The sequence below is a fragment of the Toxorhynchites rutilus genome, chromosome 3 (genome assembly GCF_029784135.1).
Source record: "Toxorhynchites rutilus septentrionalis strain SRP chromosome 3, ASM2978413v1, whole genome shotgun sequence".
NCBI classification, from domain to species: Eukaryota; Metazoa; Arthropoda; class Insecta; order Diptera; family Culicidae; genus Toxorhynchites; species Toxorhynchites rutilus.
Window position 1 is genome coordinate 185,449,705 of NC_073746.1, and position 19,932 is coordinate 185,469,636.

The 19,932-nt window shown below is 37.1% G+C and overlaps 1 protein-coding gene across 5 annotated transcripts in view; it reads left to right on the plus strand.

The window, feature by feature from the left end:
* Window positions 1-19,283, plus strand: part of LOC129780057 (glycerophosphocholine phosphodiesterase GPCPD1) — a 129,165-nt gene extending 109,882 nt beyond the window's left edge. For 3 of the 5 annotated variants that reach the window (XM_055787936.1, XM_055787935.1, XM_055787937.1), the window contains 5 exons: window positions 3,387-3,718; window positions 9,706-10,476; window positions 10,573-11,040; window positions 11,119-11,265; window positions 18,607-19,283. In XM_055787936.1, the coding sequence (XP_055643911.1) occupies window positions 3,387-3,718; window positions 9,706-10,476; window positions 10,573-11,040; window positions 11,119-11,265; window positions 18,607-18,759 (1,871 nt within the window). In that variant the 3' untranslated portion in view covers window positions 18,760-19,283. Of the gene's footprint in view, window positions 1-3,386; window positions 3,719-9,705; window positions 10,477-10,572; window positions 11,041-11,118; window positions 11,266-18,229; window positions 18,267-18,334; window positions 18,544-18,606 lie in introns of all 5 variants that reach the window. The other 2 variants (XM_055787938.1, XM_055787939.1) reach the window with 2 other exon arrangements.
* The last annotated feature ends 649 nt before the right edge of the window (window positions 19,284-19,932 follow it).

Below are 19,932 nucleotides of genomic sequence, written 5' to 3' on the forward strand. Positions count from 1 at the left end.
TGTTACAATTTCCTTATATCCCATCCTTCTCCTAAAAACATGTCACCCTCCTAAACTCGAGTACACCGCGAGTAATCGGTTTTCCACCTTACTAACCATAGATGTAAGAAAATTGTTTATATATATAGTTTTAAAATTATATTTAAAAATTCGGCTCCTTTAAACTTAAGTAACTGAGCCTGTAAAAATAAACGAATGAATAAAAAAAAAAAGATTGGTGGGCAAAAGCTAGATGTCTAAAAAGAATTGGCGATTCGCTTGTATTTTTTGTGCTTCGATGCCTTGTTTCTAATCAACTCACTATGTCTCGCTTCTCAGAATCGTCGAAAGAACTTTTTCTGAATATAATTAAAACAGGAATAAATTTCGACATCGGCTCAACAACGTCACGATGAACGTATTTGTAAGATCAATAGAATTGTTTAAACATCGAGGCGGCAGCTCGAAAATTTTATTGGATGATAGTATGAAATCTGGATTTAGAAAGATTATGTATAAGCATTACCAAACACGTGAGTGATGCGGGGCTTGCAAATGTCAGTGTACATTTACAATATATGTAGTATTTTTACATTTTTGTTGCATTTTTGCATTTTCTGAAGAAAAAGTACAGATGAAAAAGATTTTTGTCCCTTCGATTCTAGCAGCTAGAGTAACATGCCTCAATTAACCAATCAAGGTAGGATCAGAACGATCATTCAATCCGTCAAGAATTGTCAACTAGATTGTGTGAACGGCGCAACGCATGTGGAATATCTTGAACAAATCGGCAACTTCATCTATTACGATATCAAATTAATTTCAACAAATTCAACAACTTTTTAGTGTTTGCTTCTTCAGTCACTATGCAACTGATACTTTGGCTTTGAAGATAAATTCTGCCATTGCACCGTTCAAAGCCATGAAAGCCGGTTGTGACAAAAATATCAGTGGATTGCTGTTTTTCACGACTAGAAGTCGGAAAAAATTTGCCGACTCCGACTCCATATCCCTGTTTGTAAGTATTAGAGAATTTCAATTACGACTCTAGTTGAATAAGCCCAGCTTATTTCATACATTTGCCTACTATCTCAATAATGATTTGTTTATTTGGTCAACAGGTAACATTGTACCCCAATGACAAGTAAAATAATATAAATTAACACAGAACACTTCTAAAGTTACACTTATTTAAACAAATTTAGATAAGAAACAACGCATAAATCTATCCCATTTAGCATGATATGTGTAATTGTTCATTTTACCACCACCATGTGATCATTTCAATCGCACACTAGAAATATGTTCGATTTGACGACTTTTTTTCCTTTTAATGAAAAATGTACTACACCCACGTTTTTTTCGCGGGGGATACATACCTCCTAAAAAAACGCGTTAATTGGAAAAAACGCGTAAAACACCTCGTAAAAAATGAGTGGGTTATATCTATTATATAACCGCAAGGTTCACGTGGGACTACCTTAGCTTAGCAATTATTTGTTTGTATTGATTAAATTCTTGATTGAATGCAACAATTTCCGAATTCAATTGAATTCAATATATTTGCTTTGTGAGTAAAAAGATTAAACAAATGCCATGTAAGGTCAATTCATGCCTTGTGATAGATTATGCTCTTCGTTATGAGTAAATTTAATGACAGTCCTTTTACATTTGGTATGATGCCTAGGACAAAATACGTGAACGGAAGAATTATCAAACGATTATTTTATTTTACATTTCCCTCTGCAGTTTGCATCTCTCAAGTGTACGTACTTCTCGAAACGCGAATTTGCTTGAAACTTGAAAGTTCATTCGCCTCTAGTGTATGCATGATTTTCCCAGGTTCCAAAGTTTAGAAGACCGTGCTAGGGAAACATATTCTAGTCTGCACAAAGGCAAGCGAGTACAAAAGTACTCGCAATTTCCATTTATTTGCAAAGCCGATTTCCCCAGACACCTTGGTTTTGAAGTCTGTGTTAGGGAAACACATTTCAGTCGGAACAAAAATGCTCCTGACTTTCCATTGGAAAAAATGCCAATTTTCCCACGCTCCATGGATTAGAAGACTGTGTTAGGGAAACACATTTAAGTCGGATCAAAAATACACCCAACTTGAATCAATTTGCAATGCGAATTTCCCCACGCTCCATGGATTTGATGTCTGTGTTAGGGAAACACATTTCAGTCGGAACAAAAATGCTCGTGACTGACACGTATTTACAATGCCAATTTCCCCACGCTCCATGGATAAGAAGTCTGTGTTAGGGAAACACATTTCAGCCGGAACAAAAATACCCCCGACTTGCATGAATTTGCAATGCCGATTTCTTCCAGGCACCAAGGTTTTGAAACCTCTGTTAGGGAACACATTTCGGTGGGATCAAAAGCTACCCATACTTTCACTGTTTGAAAACCGATTTCTCCAACGCTGCTTGGTTTTGAAGTCTGTGTTGGAGAACACATTTCGGTTAGAACAAAAGTCCCCATACTCTCATGTATTTGCAATGTTGATTTCCCCAAGGCTGCTTGGTTTTGATGGCTGTGTTGGGGAAGCTGTAAATTGAACCAATCAAAACGAGGCAGTTAGGGCGTTTAGATAACGCCCAACATTTTACATTTATTCAATTGTTTATCTAATGAAAAAAAATCATTAATTGAGATATAGATTCGTAGAAATATTCCATATCAATTGATGAAAACATCTTTCCGATCCAGTAAGAAATGTTCGAGTTATAAGCATTCGAAATTTTTAATTTTTCCTGCATGTTTTGTGTTTAGGTTTTCATTTTACCCCCCATATATTCCGGTTAGACGTAGTCCCACGTCAAAACCTGGGTGTATTTTTAATTTTATAGTAAAAATAGTTCAACACCTAGTTAGACTAGAATATTTTTCGAAAAACGGGGATTGTAGCAGTATGTGAAGGTAGTAGCTCTGAACTGATCCATTAAACTGAATGTAAAAATTGGAAGAGATGATAAAATGAATATGTCCTTTATTCATTTTATCATCTCTTCCAATTTTTACATTCAGACTAGTCTGAAACACAGAAGAGTTATCATGCAGAAACGTTGTTTCCGGCGTACGAAGCTCAATTTACATGAGTAGTTTGCGTACAAGGGGGGATCTACAAGTTGATTCAATTTGGTTCATTGAATTTATGCCGCAGACCACTTGGCGGTCTATTCATTATGGAACAAGTGACCATAAATGGCATCAGCGTGTGAAGTGCAGATGGTCGCGTGCTTATATTCTGACATGTGAGTCTGCATGTGAATGACTTTAATATAATACAGGCTAAATGGTATAGATGTTTAATATAAACATGGTTCCATTTTTTTAATTATTTGAAAAATAATTTTCCACAAATCGTTCTTCGATAAGTGACCTATTCTATTATCTTACAGATAACACCAACATTTGGAGTTTGGAAATTGACCTACCTCGGGACGTGGCCATTTCCTATCGTTACCTGATATGCTCGATAGACCCAAGCAGCGAGAATGTGCATGTGCGTCGTTTCGAAACTCACATTACCTCACGTAGTATTCCCGTTGATTGTTCTTCCGACAAGGTACACATGGATCAGGAAGCTAGAATCGATACACTAGGCGATATCGATGGTTCGGTCAGATTGGACAAAGGCTGGCTCACTACTGAGACAATAATACAATTCAAATTTTTCGACAACCCGTTCCTCTTGAAGGAACGCATCAAAAATCGTCTGCTATACGTAAAGGTGAGTTACACAATACAAATTCAAAATTCAGCAAACAATACAAATTCAGAATCAGGAAAGTAAACGCATGTGGAAATATGTTTACCGTTGGGTGGATCAAATTATATCATTTATTGCGACTATGGCATTCCCTGATCGGGAAATAACTTAAGTGAATTGGACGACTCTGTAATCACTGAACAAGTCTAACAATTTCTTCTGATCTTGTTTCTCTTTCCAACGTTATGACGACTTACTTAAGAATAGCACATCGTCTTATTTATGATATTCATTGATAATTATTTAAATAACACAATCTCCAGATTTCTCAGCAATTTTGTGTTACCTTTGAAGTCTCCTAATCTAGTCTCAGGCATTGGAGTTTTACTTGCGTTAGATTTAAGTCCTGCGGGAGGCGGCGGTGCTCATGCACATCACCAGTCTCCAACGCTAACTAGCGTTGTTTATATCCTTTTTCTCTACTTCTCGTTTATATCAGAGATCGAAATTCTCGCTCGGCTGCTAGAAAAGTATTTAGTCAATCAATCTAGTTTTCGATGAGTCGTGTAATGTTGAAATTTTCGTCTCTTCCTTTTCACCGAAAATTCTTTTTAGAGAGAAAGAGATGTGGGAAAATCTCCCCCTCTGTAATTCAACGAGAATGCTTTTTCGTCTCTCATTTAGTACCGAAAATATGGAGCGAAAAATCGGAGCTAACGTTAGCCTGTTTAGACAGCGTCTAAACGACCTGCATTTGGACAGCGTCTGAAAAGCAAAAATATTAACCCATCTTATGTTCACTTCACGATTAAATACGATGTCACCGCATGTTTCCATGCGGTGGTTCCAGCTGTTCCGAAGAAGTGAAAACCCATTATCGGCATCAATGAGTCACTGAAAACGAAACCACTTTTCGGCAATCATAACTCGTCGAAAAATAAAAATCGGCTTTCCGTTTCTCGCGAGAATTGAGGTGAGCGTATAACATTCTCTCGCCAGCTATATTCTCAATTATTTTTCCCTGTGGGCGAACATGGATGTTTTTTCATTCAAATCGGCGAGCATTTCAATCCCTAATTTATATGATTCGTTGTTAACGCACAAGTACTCGTTTACCCTGCGAGTCGTGTACCGATTAGGAGTTGCCCTCCAACTTGACGTAATCCGTAATCCGTGACAGTCACTATCGCGGGATTCGCGTCGATTAAGAAACGCCCTCAAACATGACGCGCACTACGTCACAGCTACTCTCGTGGGGTTCCTCAGGGTCCCCTCACAGTGATCCACATTCCACAGTCTTGCGTTGTCGGCATGCTGATTTGGTTGGCCCTCCACTTCCGCAGTAGCTCAGACATGATTTATATGATTGTACTGTTCATGGCATTCCAGATGCAACACATTTCCCCTCCAATATTCACAGCATGAAGGTCCGATAGACCTCGCACCTTGCGGTGAATCTCGAACAATCGAAAACAACGTGCTCCCCTTTTTTCCACTTTTTCACATCTCGATCTTGCGTGTCCAAACCGGTTTTGTAGATACTACCTGGAGCAACCGTGACTAAATAGAAACTGCGTTAGGTAGAAATTAACCTCTGCACGCTTCCTATTCACCCAGCCCAATAGTGTCAGCATGAGCTTCCGGATTTCCCCGTTTCCCTTTCTCCTATAGCATTCGCTGTCCTCCGCCAAGGTGATAACGATGGAGACCAACCAGGCTCTGACCCAGACCGTTTCCGATGATATGGTTCTATGCGCACTCGCGACTTGCATCGCCATCAGCCGGTACATAATGTTTAGCCTCCTAGAGTTACGGTGAGTTTCTATCACCGTGATCTAGGCAGAACTCTCGTATCGTAGGTTCGATGAAGAGACACTTGTCAAAAGGTTCTTCTCGCTGCTTGGGCTAGAATTGTTGATCATGATTTCGTCAGTGGATTGATTGCCTTCGTTGCCTTTTTACAAGCGTAGTCGACATGGCTGTTGAAGTGCAGTTGATAATCAATCTTCTCAAATTGTGATTAACACCCGCCCTGCGGTTACTGACCATCGGCATTTCCGTCTTGTGTCGGGCGTATAGTCCGCGTTTGTCTCGTACACCAGCACCCGGTTCTCGAAGTAGCTTCTCAAGTTTCTGCACAGATAGTCTGAGACTTTCGTCATGTGGAGCACAATAGCGATGGCCTTCCAGCCGATACGCGTTCTTAACGTTCATCGCTATCATTGTGCAGTATCGGTTCCCTCTACACTTCTTTTTGGATGCTTTGTCGGCCCTTTCGACTACCATACGTAGATCACCATTTCCGAAATTCGAACTGACTATCAGACAGAGCTTCCTCCATGCATTCCATCAATCTGTTGAGAATGATTCTTTATTCTATTCTGTTGGTCTATACCAGTGTTTCTCAAAGTGATCTATTTCGGTTTCCCAGGGGTCGACAGAAACGAAAACTGATTTTGGGGATCGACGGGGTCTGAATATCGACCCCTATGAAATAACACATGTTTTAATGAAATATAAAAGATATTCCATAAGTTGTGTTACGTGAGAAAAATGATATGTTGTTATAAAAATGACCAGGGTTGGCACATTTGATCCTGCAAAATTTTCTGAAAAAAATCTTTATATTTGTATTTTTAGCAAAAAAATCTGTTTCAAAAGTCGTATCAATACAACAAAATAAATCAAAAAAAGTTTTCTCATAATAAATTGTATGATGTTTATACGTTGTTTTGTTGAACTTTGCTTTTCTTAAATTTTCCGTCAATTTCATCCTTAACGCTTCTCCTTGAGCCGATTCATAGTTCCTTGCTTTCAAAATAGAGTCCATCATTGTGGGAGCCAACCGATTTCAGAACTTTGTTTTGCTGGCATTTTGAAGCGAGAATATTCACTCAATACACGCTGATGAATGTGGAATTATCAAAAAGTGTCCCAAAAACTTTAGCAGGAATGAAGAAGTGAGGTAACATTTCATATGGTTCAACATTTTTATAAATCAAGGTACATATCTCCATCACTCAACAACAAAAAAAACAAAGTTTATTATTAAAAAGGTAGACAGAGAAAATGAACTGTAATTAATTTAACATTTCAATTTGAATTTGAAAAAACATCATTAAATTTTGTATCTTTGCAGAAAATCTGTAATTCTGTATATACAGATTCTGTATCTGAAATTTGGCGAAAAATCTGTTAAAATAAAGAATATTCTGTAAAAGTGGCAACCCTGAGAATGACTAATATCTTAGTAGAAAATATTATTGCTGTACATTTTAAAAACTCAACAAGACGATGAGTGTGCACAAAATGAAAATAAAAAAGTAAAAAAATTACAAGATGAAAAATTCGGCAGGTAAAAAAAAACTGAACAGGTTCGTGCAAGATATTGTGTTTGAGCGTACGAATTATTCAGGCATGTTCAACATTTCTCTGTATTTTAAACATATACGTGATTTAACACGAAGGAAGTCATCATCAAATTCATGTCCAAACATGCTCCTGATATTTTACTGTATAACAAGCTTGCCCTTAGGTTGCAAGTTCATAAGCGTTCTAAAATACGTTGGATCTTGAATGATAATGTACTCAACTTCTTATTTAATTCAAGAGATTACAAGGTATTTGCGTAGCTAAATGAAGTGAACTAGAATAAAGTGATTGGAGAAAGAATTTACAAAATGCTTGTTCATCTATGTGCATGGCGAAACAAATTTTTGTTTCAAAATTATTTCAGGAAACTTGAGATGGGTCGCGAAGAGGGAAAAATGTTATTCAATGTATTATAGACCAACAGATTTTCTATACAGCTCGACGGATCTACATTACCCAGCAGTGAAGCTCTGTGTTAGGGTATGTTCGATACATTAAATATGAAAATATGTGCCAAGAAATGATTTTTGCTACATATATGAAGACTGATACCAGAGGAGAATCGATCGTTTTTTTTCACCGAAAAAGCTATTCCATGGAAGTGGTGCCTGACTGATGGTGCATCGTCAATGGTTGGACGTCATCGTGGTTTTACAGCTCATTCAAAGTTACAACTGCGTAAGGTAGTGGCCATTCACTTTATTTAGTAGCAAAAAATCTGAGCCCTAGATCGCATCAGTCTTTACTATAAGTTATGAGTGCTATCAAAAATCTTCGAAGCAATTCTTAGAACACTCGATTATTTGTTCAGCTATATGAGAAAACCCGAAGATATCTTCACTCGGTTACTTCTACACGCTGGAGTTCGCTGACCACCAAAAGCCTCTTTCATAGCAAGATTTTCAGCTTTTTTGAATTTGTGTTCCAGCTGCAAGGTGACGATTTCAACTTGATTGAAACAATATTTTTCAATTGATAATAAATCAGTACTGTATCCATGGTAAAAGCCAAGTTGAACATGCAAGAAAAGTTGATTATCATCAACACAGATGAGGAGCTCAAGCAGTGCATTTTCACAAATATTGCGTTCAGAGAATTGTATTGGGTCACAGCTTCCCGCATTTCAGTTTTTTTGTTGCTGACTCCTGCATTTGAGGAACCGTTTCCTTGCTTTGCGAAATCGATTTCGTCAGTTCATTAGAATTGGTCGACTAGGAAGCAGAGTTGCATTTTTTCATCAATCAACTGACGAGCCGCGTTAGTCACTTCCTAATGACAAAAATCTTGGTCAAATGGTGACTGACGGAGTACGATGCAACACTCTGCCTGTTACTGAGCTTCGACAATACGTTTTGATCGACCAAGTAGGCGGTAAAATTGTCAGCAACGAATTGATGATTGTCGCAGATTGCATTTTATCTTCATCGAGCAAAGGTTCGATTTTCGTTCCGGTTGTTGTTTTTTATATTTATTGAAGTAAATACTATGTCGAACACGCGATAACGTGCGAGCGATACTAAATCATTTAGGCAACGGATTATATAATTGACCGAAGCATGAAAAATCTCTACATGCTGGAATAATGAAGAAATTTATCTCTTCGTTGAAATCCAAATTTACATATTTGAAAGTCCGTTTAGTTTTAGTCCTCGAAGTTTTAGCATTTTATATAAGAATGGTATTCAGGTAGCCCAACGTAACTAATGCACCCTCGTAAACGTGTAAACTGCCATTACATCAAGTGACATGGTATTTCCCGTCTTGACGATCATAGGGCACTGACTTGCAACATGCTTTGTTCGTCAACACACTCTGACAAACTATTTAGCATTGAAGAGTGAGGATTTTGTTTTGTCGGTTTATATTTTGTTGCACGTCGTTTGGTGGTAATGTTGCAATGGTCATCATAGTAGCCTAAATATATGCAGTGACAATGACAAATTGCAGCTCTGCTAGGAAGGCGAACCAGTTGACGTCCTCCGCCGACTGTACAGCATTCCTTCGTTTTTCGATCGATATCAAGTCTACAGGTATGATCTTTCAATCGTCTTTTATGACAGATACATCCGTGAACAAGGAAAGGCTCTAAATGTTTTTTTTCCAATTCGTTACTCCGAAATGCAGATCCAAGACATTTTCCTACCACTGTTATCTCTGAATTATGTTAGAGGCGAATGAACTGCAAAGTTTAAAGCCTCTTAAAAACAAAGAATCAATCATCTCTAAATTATTCTTCTATTTCATCTTCATCAACGTTTACTACGTCTTAAGTTTGTTGTCGTTTTCAAAGGCTTCAGCATCATCAAAAGGAATCAATCTTACATTTCCACTTCCTTTGCGGTAGTTCACCGTGAACTTGGAAGACGGAAATCACGAAAACGTCGAAAAGGTGACGTAAATGACTATCACCCACCTTTAATTCAATTTCGCGACTAATAAAGTACAAAGCGAATATCTCTACATTCCTTACTAATGGGTCGTTGTCTGTGTCGTCATCAAACTGCACTCTCGTTCGGAAGATATTGGCGAATAAAGCAGAAGCATCTGTATCTGATATAATTTGTTTCAATTTTTCGAAACATCGCTGATGTTCTTCTACAAGTCCAACAGTTAACACAGATTATATTATTTTCTAGATAACACCAATGAACCTTCGCATCAATGCGGAAAACCAAAATATAACCACCTTATTGGAAGAATCGCTTTCGAGTGATACACGCGACAATGGAACTGAACACCAGGGCTACGCTTTCACGGAGGTTGTTTCTCTGCGAAATCCAAACACAATGTACGAACAGCAGTCCCAGTTTGGCTGTCCGTATCATCCAGATGATTTCATCGTTTTCAATGTGACAGTTGCTGAACCGGAGAATGTGGCTTACCTTGTTGACCTATTTACGTACAGCTCTCGATCGAAAAGTGACGAACCTCCGTATCATTTGGGTTACCACTATATTCTGCCAAATTTGTTGAAAAAATCAAAAGGTATGCTCGAGCTACCAGTGACATGTGGGAGCAAGCATCGACCGCTGGGTATGATGCGAATCGAGTATCTGAAAATAACCCCATTGCTTCCATCCAAGTGTAACCTCGAGCGTTCCTACATTCGTTACTGGAATAAACAATGGACTGGATTAGACGTAGGACATCGGGGTTCAGGCACGAGCTTTAAGACAAGCGAAGGCAATGTAATTCGCGAGAACACAATTGCTTCACTGAAAAAGGCTGTCGCACATGGTGCTGATATGGTTGAATTTGATGTTCAGCTCAGTAAAGATCGAGTACCTGTTATCTATCACGATTTCGATGTATATGTCTCGCTTAAACGCAAAACAACCCTAGAAGCAAATGATATGTTGGAGTTACCGATGCGCGAGCTGACTCTTGAACAACTGAAAAATCTAAAGGTAACTTCCCCCAAACTCAAAATCTGTTAAAGCAATTGAAAGTAAATTCAAATCGAAAGTATTATTTGAATAACATTATTGCTCCTTTGAGCGCAGGTCTACCATGTGGTAGAAGGTAGAAACCGCGAGGCAAAATTCTTCGACGAAGATCTCGATGAACACCAACCGTTTCCGCAACTGGCAGACGCCTTGGACTTAATCGATCCCCATTGTGGCTTCAATATCGAAATCAAGTGGTCGCAGAAACTTAAAGATGGCACTATGGAATCAGATTTACTTTTCGATACGAATCTTTATGTTGATTGTATTTTAAAAGTCGTTCTAGAGAAGGCTGGCGATCGGCGGATAGTGTTTTCGTGCTTCGATGCGGACATTTGTACGATGCTGCGTCTGAAACAGAATCTGTATCCGGTGATGTTCCTAACGCTGGGTGTGACCAGTCGGTACCCGAGCTATCACGATCCACGCTGTAATTCGATTGAGATGGCTGTCAGGAATGCTTGTGCCTCGGAGCTGCTCGGAATCGTTGCTCACACAGAGGATCTCCTGCGTGATCAAACACAGGTGAGTTGGGCTTTTCGTTCGGTATCACAAAACTATTTTATTGACTATCTTCGGGATTGGTTATTGTATTCATAACAGGTAAATCTAGCTACAGAGAAGGGATTGATAATATTCTGTTGGGGTGATGATAACAACTGCAAGGATACGATTAAACATTTGAAGAGCCTTGGAATCCATGCAATTATCTATGACAAAATGGATATTTACTCCGATAAGGCTATCAAAGTGAGTAGATTAAAACATTTCAGTTTTGTTATGTAAAGACAAATTGTGTTCGTGACTCGTGCTGGCTTTTATGTAGTTTGTGCATTGTTCTGTTCCGTTCTGTTCGTTTGTTTGTTGTTTCGTTGTTTTATTGTTCTACTGTTTTGTTATTCAATTCTATACCAGCAGTTATTTATTTTAGATACACATAGTAGAAACAACTGTGCAATCATTAGAGCACTCTTGTTCAGGCCTGTTGATAACAAATAAATAAACAAATAAACAAATTTCAAATGAAATGAAAATGCCGATTTTCAAAACTTGTATTTTTGATTCGAATGAAAGTCTTGTCGACAGAAACGAAAATTGAATTTGGGGATCGACGGGGTCTGAATATCGACCCCTATAAAATAACACAAGTTTTTATTTCAAATATCAAAGGTATTCCATAAGTTGTGTTACGTGAAAAAAATGATATGTTGGGCCTGATTCTCGAATACACTTCACGGTGGAAACGAAATAAACGGCACGCCATTGAACTACGTTTTACGAGTTAGTGAAGTTTGAAATAAAAATTATCAATGAAAATGAATTTCTCCTTTTCAAATTAGTGTTCAATGCGAATGGAAAACTTTGTTTTCTTCATGTGATAAAATAATCTTATACAAAAATTCTATCTGAACATAATTTGATAAGTTTTAGTGGGAAAATAATCTCGAAACCAGATGTCGACACCGTACCGTTGTCATAGCGGATACACTTTGGGCCTGATTCTCGAATACACTACGAATACACTTCACGGTGGAAACGGTATGAAACGCATTCGCGATGACAACGGTACGGTGTTGACATCTGGATGCGAGATTAGTTTCCCACTAAATTTATCATTATAATATCAAATTAGATTAAATTTTTGTATGAGATTATTATATCACACGAAGAAAACAAAGTTTTCCACTCACATTGAATACCAGTTTGATACGAAGAGGTTAATTTTCATTAATGATTTTTTATTTGAAAAGTGCTCATTCTGCCTGAAAACTCATTATTATCTTCGACACTTCACTAACTCGTAAAACGTAGTTCAATGACGTGCCGTTTATTTCGTTTCCACCGTGAAGTGTATTCGAGAGTCAGGCCCGCTATAAAAATGACCACAGGATTTGTATTCTGTTTGAGTTGGAGGAAATATGAGTTTTCCACAGCATTTGGAAATTTTTTGACTCAAGTGTAACTTTTGAAAAGGGCGTATCGATTTTAGTAAGAGAAATCTTTGATAATTTATATCTCAAAAACTATGAGTCGTATCAAAATAGTGTCTTAGAAAGAGTTATAGAGAATTGATGTTAAAACGTGAAAAAATATATACTAAGAAAAAAAATTAGTGTTTTTTTATTTACAAAAAAAACATTAATTTGCAATATCTAAAATACAATTTTTTTAATATTTTTTTTTAAATTTCATAAAAAAACAGAAGTCATGTAGAAAATTGGGTACAAGATGGTAAAAATATTTCTGACGAACTTTGTGGAACATCGAATTTTTATGAGTTTTCGAAACTTCGAATTTTTGTATGTTAATAATCATTTTTAGCCAAAAATTATGAATCCTGATGTGATTTAAAATAAAAAATCACTTCATCAAACTTTATCATAAGAATTGTGAGCCTGTCAACCGTTTTGATCGCCCTTAGCTTAGAATATTTCAAAGATCTTTCAGTCCATTGTGATCGCCAGATTATGCTATGTGATGAGTTTTCGGATAGTTCATGCCGGTTTTTTCTTAGTCATCTCTCACGCAGTTTGAAAACTCAATCCTCCCAGAATTTTTCTTTTCTTTATTTCTATATTATATTGACTTTCAACCAGTGTCTTAGAATATCAACAAATATTCACGAGAAACGAATATGATTTTGTTCCAGTGACTTTTTTTCAGCTTGAAACACACTGCCCGCATTATATTGATGACAATAACAAACGAGTTCATTTTGTTCATATCGCTGTTGCATGAACAAATTTGCTATAATGAATGAATGCGACATTGAGTGGGGTTCATAACTTCGCTGTTATTTATACTTTGGGTATCAAAAGCAACAAATTGATATTCATCACATCCGAAACGATATTCTTTCTGGCAGTGAATTTAAATTCAAAATAAATTTTATTTGGCGAGACGGTAGCAACGGCATATGCAGAATGGATACAACAAGTGGTTTTAGCTACCGTCAAGTCATTTGCGACATCAGGAATTTCATAAGGTATTTCCGATTACGGCATCCGGCAACTGCAAAACCCAACCGCACACAGCAGCCTCAGGTTAGAAGTTAACAACAGCTGATATTCATTTGGCTGAAATGAAATTCAGTTCTGACGTTTCCGATAATCAAGATGAAAATGACACTGGGTGGAAAAAACAAACATCAAAACATATTGAAGGACAAAAGTTCATTTGCTCATATTCAATGGTTGCCTGGATCTGTCATTTTTGAGGCGATGGCTACCACGACATCGAGCATGTTGTCTGGTCGTGTATCCGGTTCCATGCTGCTCGCTCTCAGCTCTCTAGAGCACTGAGAACACAAGGCAGACAATCGAATATCCCCGTCCGGGATATCTTAGGTAGCCGGGATCCTGATCTTCTGCTTCATCTATACCTGTTCCTCAGAAACGCCGATGTCAACGTTTAATGATGTTTCCTTCGTTGTGTCCCCGTTTCATATCCCTCCTATCCGATCGATAAACTTTTACTTAGTCGCGGCAATACATACACACACTCTTTACAGATGCACGGGCCGAAGGTTGTGCAGTCCACTGATCATTTAACTAGAGCCAAAGGTTGTACCGCTCATGACAACTCTACACGAGCTAATGATTGCGCCGGCTAGTGACCATTCTATCCTGGATTCCTCGAGTCGAGAAAGACGCACCACGCTAGATATGAGGTACAGACTAGGGGGCGTTGCTGATTAATGGTCAGCTGCATCCCAATAGGAAGTATCCCGTGTCGGGCACACGTACAGAGCATCGAAGACTGCAACATACCAATTATGAGAACACTTGTAATACTAACCTCGAGCCAACCGCGAGTAATCGGTTACATATTACTAACATAGTTGTAAGCAAACATTGTCGAAATATTGAACTCCCGGCCCCGTTAGGCTGACGCCATATGAGCCTTAATAAAAATATATATTTTGGATAAAAAAAAGATATATAGGTTTTCGATGCAATCTAGCTCGAAAATCTATGCTTTTGATCTTAGCGAAGATGATTTTTTCCAACACTGCTTTCAACACGTTTGGCTGGTCCGTTTTCCATTTTTGGAAGAATGTCAGGAGTGAGAATTGAACTTATGACTCTTAGGCTGAGGACATAGTAAACGCGATGCGGTGCGGGCGCGGGATCGATTACGGGAAAGCTCTTTTGTTTACGACTGTGAAAATCAAATGCAAACCACCCAGACCTGACATAGTAAACGCGATGCGAATGCGATTTAAATGCGGCGAAACAGTGTGTGGAGAGTTTTGCCGCGAGTGAACGCAAGTGGTGGGTGCCAGACGATTTTCATAAATGAGGGGCTTAGAATGAAAGGGGTGTAAGTGATTTGATCGATTTCTCTACATCGACTCTCTCTTCTGGTCATAACATAGCTGCAAATACATTCCCAGTTGTGGAAGATAGGTCAGAACCTCATCTATCGGATTCTATAGCAAACTTAAATTGGAACCTCTTTGCAGTTGAGTTATAAACTAAAGAAAAAGTTGATGAAGAGAAATCGATCAAGTCACTTACACCCCTTGCATTCTAAGGCCCTCGAATATCTTTACAAACAAACTAATCGAATGGAAATAAAGATTGAGTTGTTCAATTATTATTTTTGTTTTGTTCGATGAATTATATAACTTTATTCCAATTTACATAATGCATATAATGAAAACATTACGTTAAGGGCTTTCCATTTACCATGTTCACAGATAAAAACGAAAAAAAAAATCGTCAACAATCGACATTCTGGGACTCTTTTTTTAGGAATACGAGGCAAAGCGTATGGTTTTGAAAGCGAATAAAAATTGTTATCTCGATTTTTCATTCGAAACTTGCTGCGAAATGTTGATTTGCACGATTATATACCCAATGCAAAATATAAGTTCAACCAGACTTCATTTACTAGTGTTGCAGACGTTTGACGTGTTGCAGAGTTTTTTGAAAACAGAAAAATGGCCGGAAATCGGGATTTTATAATTTTTTTAAGCCAAATGTCACAAAACGTCGATATTCAATGTTATCTCGTTTTTTTTTTTTGTGAAAAACGATGACAATAGAATGGCTAGTTCTGAATGTTTGTAGGGGAGGACGGGGTTGAACGGCCATCCTAAGCATAAAGTACAATCATACATAATGTATATAAAACTGAAGCATTTCTTCATGTCAGCATCGATCTTTAGGATGTTTTCCACAATCACGTTGATTTTCAGAAAGTTTACTTCTTATTTCATAATGATGAGCCTTATTCCCGTATACACTTCACAATGAAACGGGTTCACGGGTAAAAAAAACATGCTTCGAGTAAATAAATTCGTTCGTTAAATTGTAATATTTTCTGTAATACGCTTCTAGTTTTTGGGTTGTTCAGCAAGTTTGTGTGCGCATCTGATAATGATCGAATCGAGACGCTAATCAAGAATAATCCTCGGTATATCAACTAGCAGGTTCCTTACAAGTATCTATGTTCATAAGCACCTGGTAAAGCTTGATTACGTAAAACACTACCATGTATGAGATCTACACTTTTACACTTGGTCACGAAAACATGAAATGGATCGCATCTCCCAGCAACTCGCTTTATAAATGCAATGAAAACTCGCAGTTTGAAGCAAATCGTGCGAGTGAAGAAAAATATAATCATTTACAACAATGTTAGGCGAAAAAAAAACTTTGAGATGAGCGAAATCAACCATCATTAAATATCTCCAAAGCAGGTCTTCACCCGCAAAAAGTCGTTCTTTGTATCTAGTGGGATAGGAGAGAAATTCTGCATTATGAGCTTTTACCAAACAATCAATCGATAAATTCCAACAAGTACTATTCTCAGCTAATCGAATCAGAATTGGCAATCTAGAATAAACGTTAAGATTTAGCCAAGGTATGCTCTTTTAGAATACTGCCAAACCCCATGTTTTTGGACAGTTCGCCAAAAATTCTTAGAGTTAGACTAGGATGTGATAGTCCACCCGCTATTATTAGATATTGCATCTTCTGATTATCATTTGTTCAGGTCGCTAAGAAAAAATATTTAAAGTAGAGAATTTCGGCTCATTGAACACAGATTTTTTGACGATGAAACAAAAAAGTTTTGCGATTATGGATTTTGTAAGTCGCGTGAAGGATGATGAAAGATTGTGGAACAAAACGGGCTCATAGTATCAAATGTCATAAATATATGGCTTTTGATTTTTTCCTAAAAATTGGCATGATTATTCCAAACAACTCAATTTATGAAGTTGAACGAAGATAGATCATTGGTAGAAAACGCGGTAGAAACGCGGGGACTGATGAATTTCCGGATCAGCTAAATGAACATCTTAAATCTATCAGTTTGATCGCCAATTTTGGAGTTGAACTCGTGAAAACTACATAGCACAACATGATTATATCCTCAAAGGCATGCTAATATCCATATCGATTTTTATACTCCTGCTGTCTTGTTTCGATATAAAGTTTTTCTCCAATGATTTCCAATAATTGAATTCCAATAACGAAGCACTTTATTTCATTGCTTGATTCTCTTGGAAACGCAAATATGTAGTTCAGCTAGCTTGCGTCGGTTAATGATAGAAAATGTCCGAGATTAGATTCACATGTGATGTTTTGTTATAACATAAATATAATGTTTTATAACGTGATCACAACGTAAATGAAATTTAGAATAAAACAAACAGGGTTGTTGTTTTCTCAAAGTTGATACAAGAATTGAGAAGAAACCGAAGAAACTACTAGTTTACATTTTTACAAATGAAATACATAGGATAAACAATAGAAACGAACATAAAATAGAATTTAGGCGCAATTTAATTATTTCTCCGATTATTTTTTCCAAGAAATGGAGAAATGTCAACGTGGCAACAGGAGGAGGGGTATAGAAAATATCCATACTTGTCCACGTAGGGGGAGGGGATGCCTGAAATCGTACTGTTTCTGTCCACGTGGAATGTGGACAGCTCATAAAATACCCTATGTAAAATATTAGCATACGTCAAAATGTGAGTTTTTTGAAAACCGAAAAATCACCCAAGGGGGAGTACATAAAAAGGGGGGTTTTCAAAATAAATTTTTGATTCTAAATGTTTCAAAATTGAATGGAACGTCGAAATTTACTGTCATCTCTCTGCGTTTTTTCGCTGCGTTTTTGGAACGAGTCTCGATTTAGTGGTCATCAGTGGTGGTGCGAACTTTCCAAACAACCGAATCAAGTATTTTACAATAGAATTTTAATTTAACAGTGATTCCCTGTATTGTTTTTTTTCTTTCTTTTTAAAATGCAACATTTGTACAATATCGCCATGATACATCTCCATCTTGTTTTATTAATGTCTCATGGATTACGCATCGTCGTTAACTATTTCCATATTTGTTAAAATACAATTTGTTCATATATCAAAACAGTAAAAATAAAATATGATTTTTCAGAAATCTTGTTCCATAAAGACATTTCACTGATTATTGCAAATTTGCCTGTTCGTTATAGTTTAAAACACAAACGTTGATTTTCTATTGCTTTTTGTTTTGCTAAACTACATACCTAGCACTGTTTGAAAAATCGTTACTCAAATCATCTCAGGATAGTACCCGCATTGTGAACACGTTTGCTAAATACTTCATCAATGATTACGTCATTTGTATAAGATGTTCAAAATCGCCTAATGTTCTAATCAGCTATCTCGCGGCGTTGTTCTTTTCTCTTCTCTTTTGCCCTATTGTAATTACAGGTGGAGGGTGGAAATGCAGCTTCCAATGAACAGACTGGTTGAATAATCCCATTTTCTATCAATGTTATACGTTCCCTTATATGCTTCTTTGTCATTGTTTTGTAGGAGGAGACCATGTTCATAGCGTCCCAAATTCTTAAGCTCTGATGTCGGTATGGTCGTGTTGTGAGCAGAGTGGATTATTATTGTGCAACGCACTTGAATTTCGTACACATAAAAAAATGATTGTCAATCTCTCTATTTTGAAATTGAATTAGCAATATTCGCAATATGTATGATTGTTCCAAAAATTAGTCTTTATATAACTGTTCTGTGTAATTATCAACTGAATATGTTTAGAAAAATTTGCTCAATACAATTAATCCTGTTCTTTTTAGGAAAGTGTATTTTTAGTGGGCGCTCGCGAATCACAAGCATCGATATTACAGCAAATTGATATCGAGAATCGATCTGAGCAAACAATTCACTCAGAAAATCTCAACCAAGATGAGGCTACACCAACTATTGATCGTTCAACAACTACTCTTTGAATGAAATGGAAATTGGACGGATTTGTAGAATAAATATTGTTCAAATTTACGGATCACAAATAACAGGTAATAGAAAATTTCGTTAGTTAATAAAATTATGGCAATTAGCTGTAACTCATTCGAAATAAACGAAATTGAGGTCGTTTGGTTTTTGTTGTGCAACGTTATTGTTTAGTTTGGCGATTCACCGTTCTGCGAAACTCGTCATTTCCGCAATTGTAATCGAACATCGCAGTTTCAGAAGAATATCTCTTTTGTGATTCCGAATAAAATAGTAGAATTAATACATGGTACTATGGAGTTTTTTACGATTTCACATAAATATGTAGATTAGATTTTTTTTTGCTACTGGCAGAGTGGTGTTTTTTCTAGAAACAAAAATACAGAGTGCTATGAGATTTAACAGACTTATTATTATTTTACATAGCAAAATAAAATATAATAAAACAAAGAATTTATTCAATAAATTTCAGAGAATTAGCGAAATGACGAAATGTTATGGATTAATTAAAATAAATTATTAAAGGAAAAAAATATTTTTCTTGCATATCACAATCAAATACCGCTCGTGTTTGGGCATGGGGAGACTGCACACTTTTTAGGAACTAACTCCGTGATTGACCTAATACAGATGAATTACACAAAAAAGTATAATTTAGAATTTCACTTAGGAGTAGCAATAAATTCTCATTGGGTTAGTTTGGATTCATCCTTACTGCCACCAGAGGATTAGTATGCAATATGTATCATTGTTCATTTCATAGCAGCGGTCATAGTAGGCATATCCGAAGTTTTTTGACAGCAAATTGTTTAGAATCTTTCGATCGTAAAAATTTCCCGTTGATCCGTTTTGTTCTGAAAAAGACTGCAAGCAATCAAACAGGACGCTGAAGCTTAATCTGGTGGCTAAAAGGCGCACTCGAAAGTTGTGCAACAAGGTTTTGACCAACATGCGTGGAGAATGATTTTGGACAGCTGTCAGGTATGATATCCTATAATGCCACTCCCCAGCAAATTTAAGTTCGTTTTCGCTGATAAATTTGCGAAATAAAAAGGGAGTTCTTGATTTGGTAAGGATTTGTTGTTGTGGTCTGAAAACAAAGGTTCTTGTCACAAACAAAACAAAAGACTCGAGAATGTAGAGGGAAGAGTGCCTGCAGAAAAGTGGCCTCC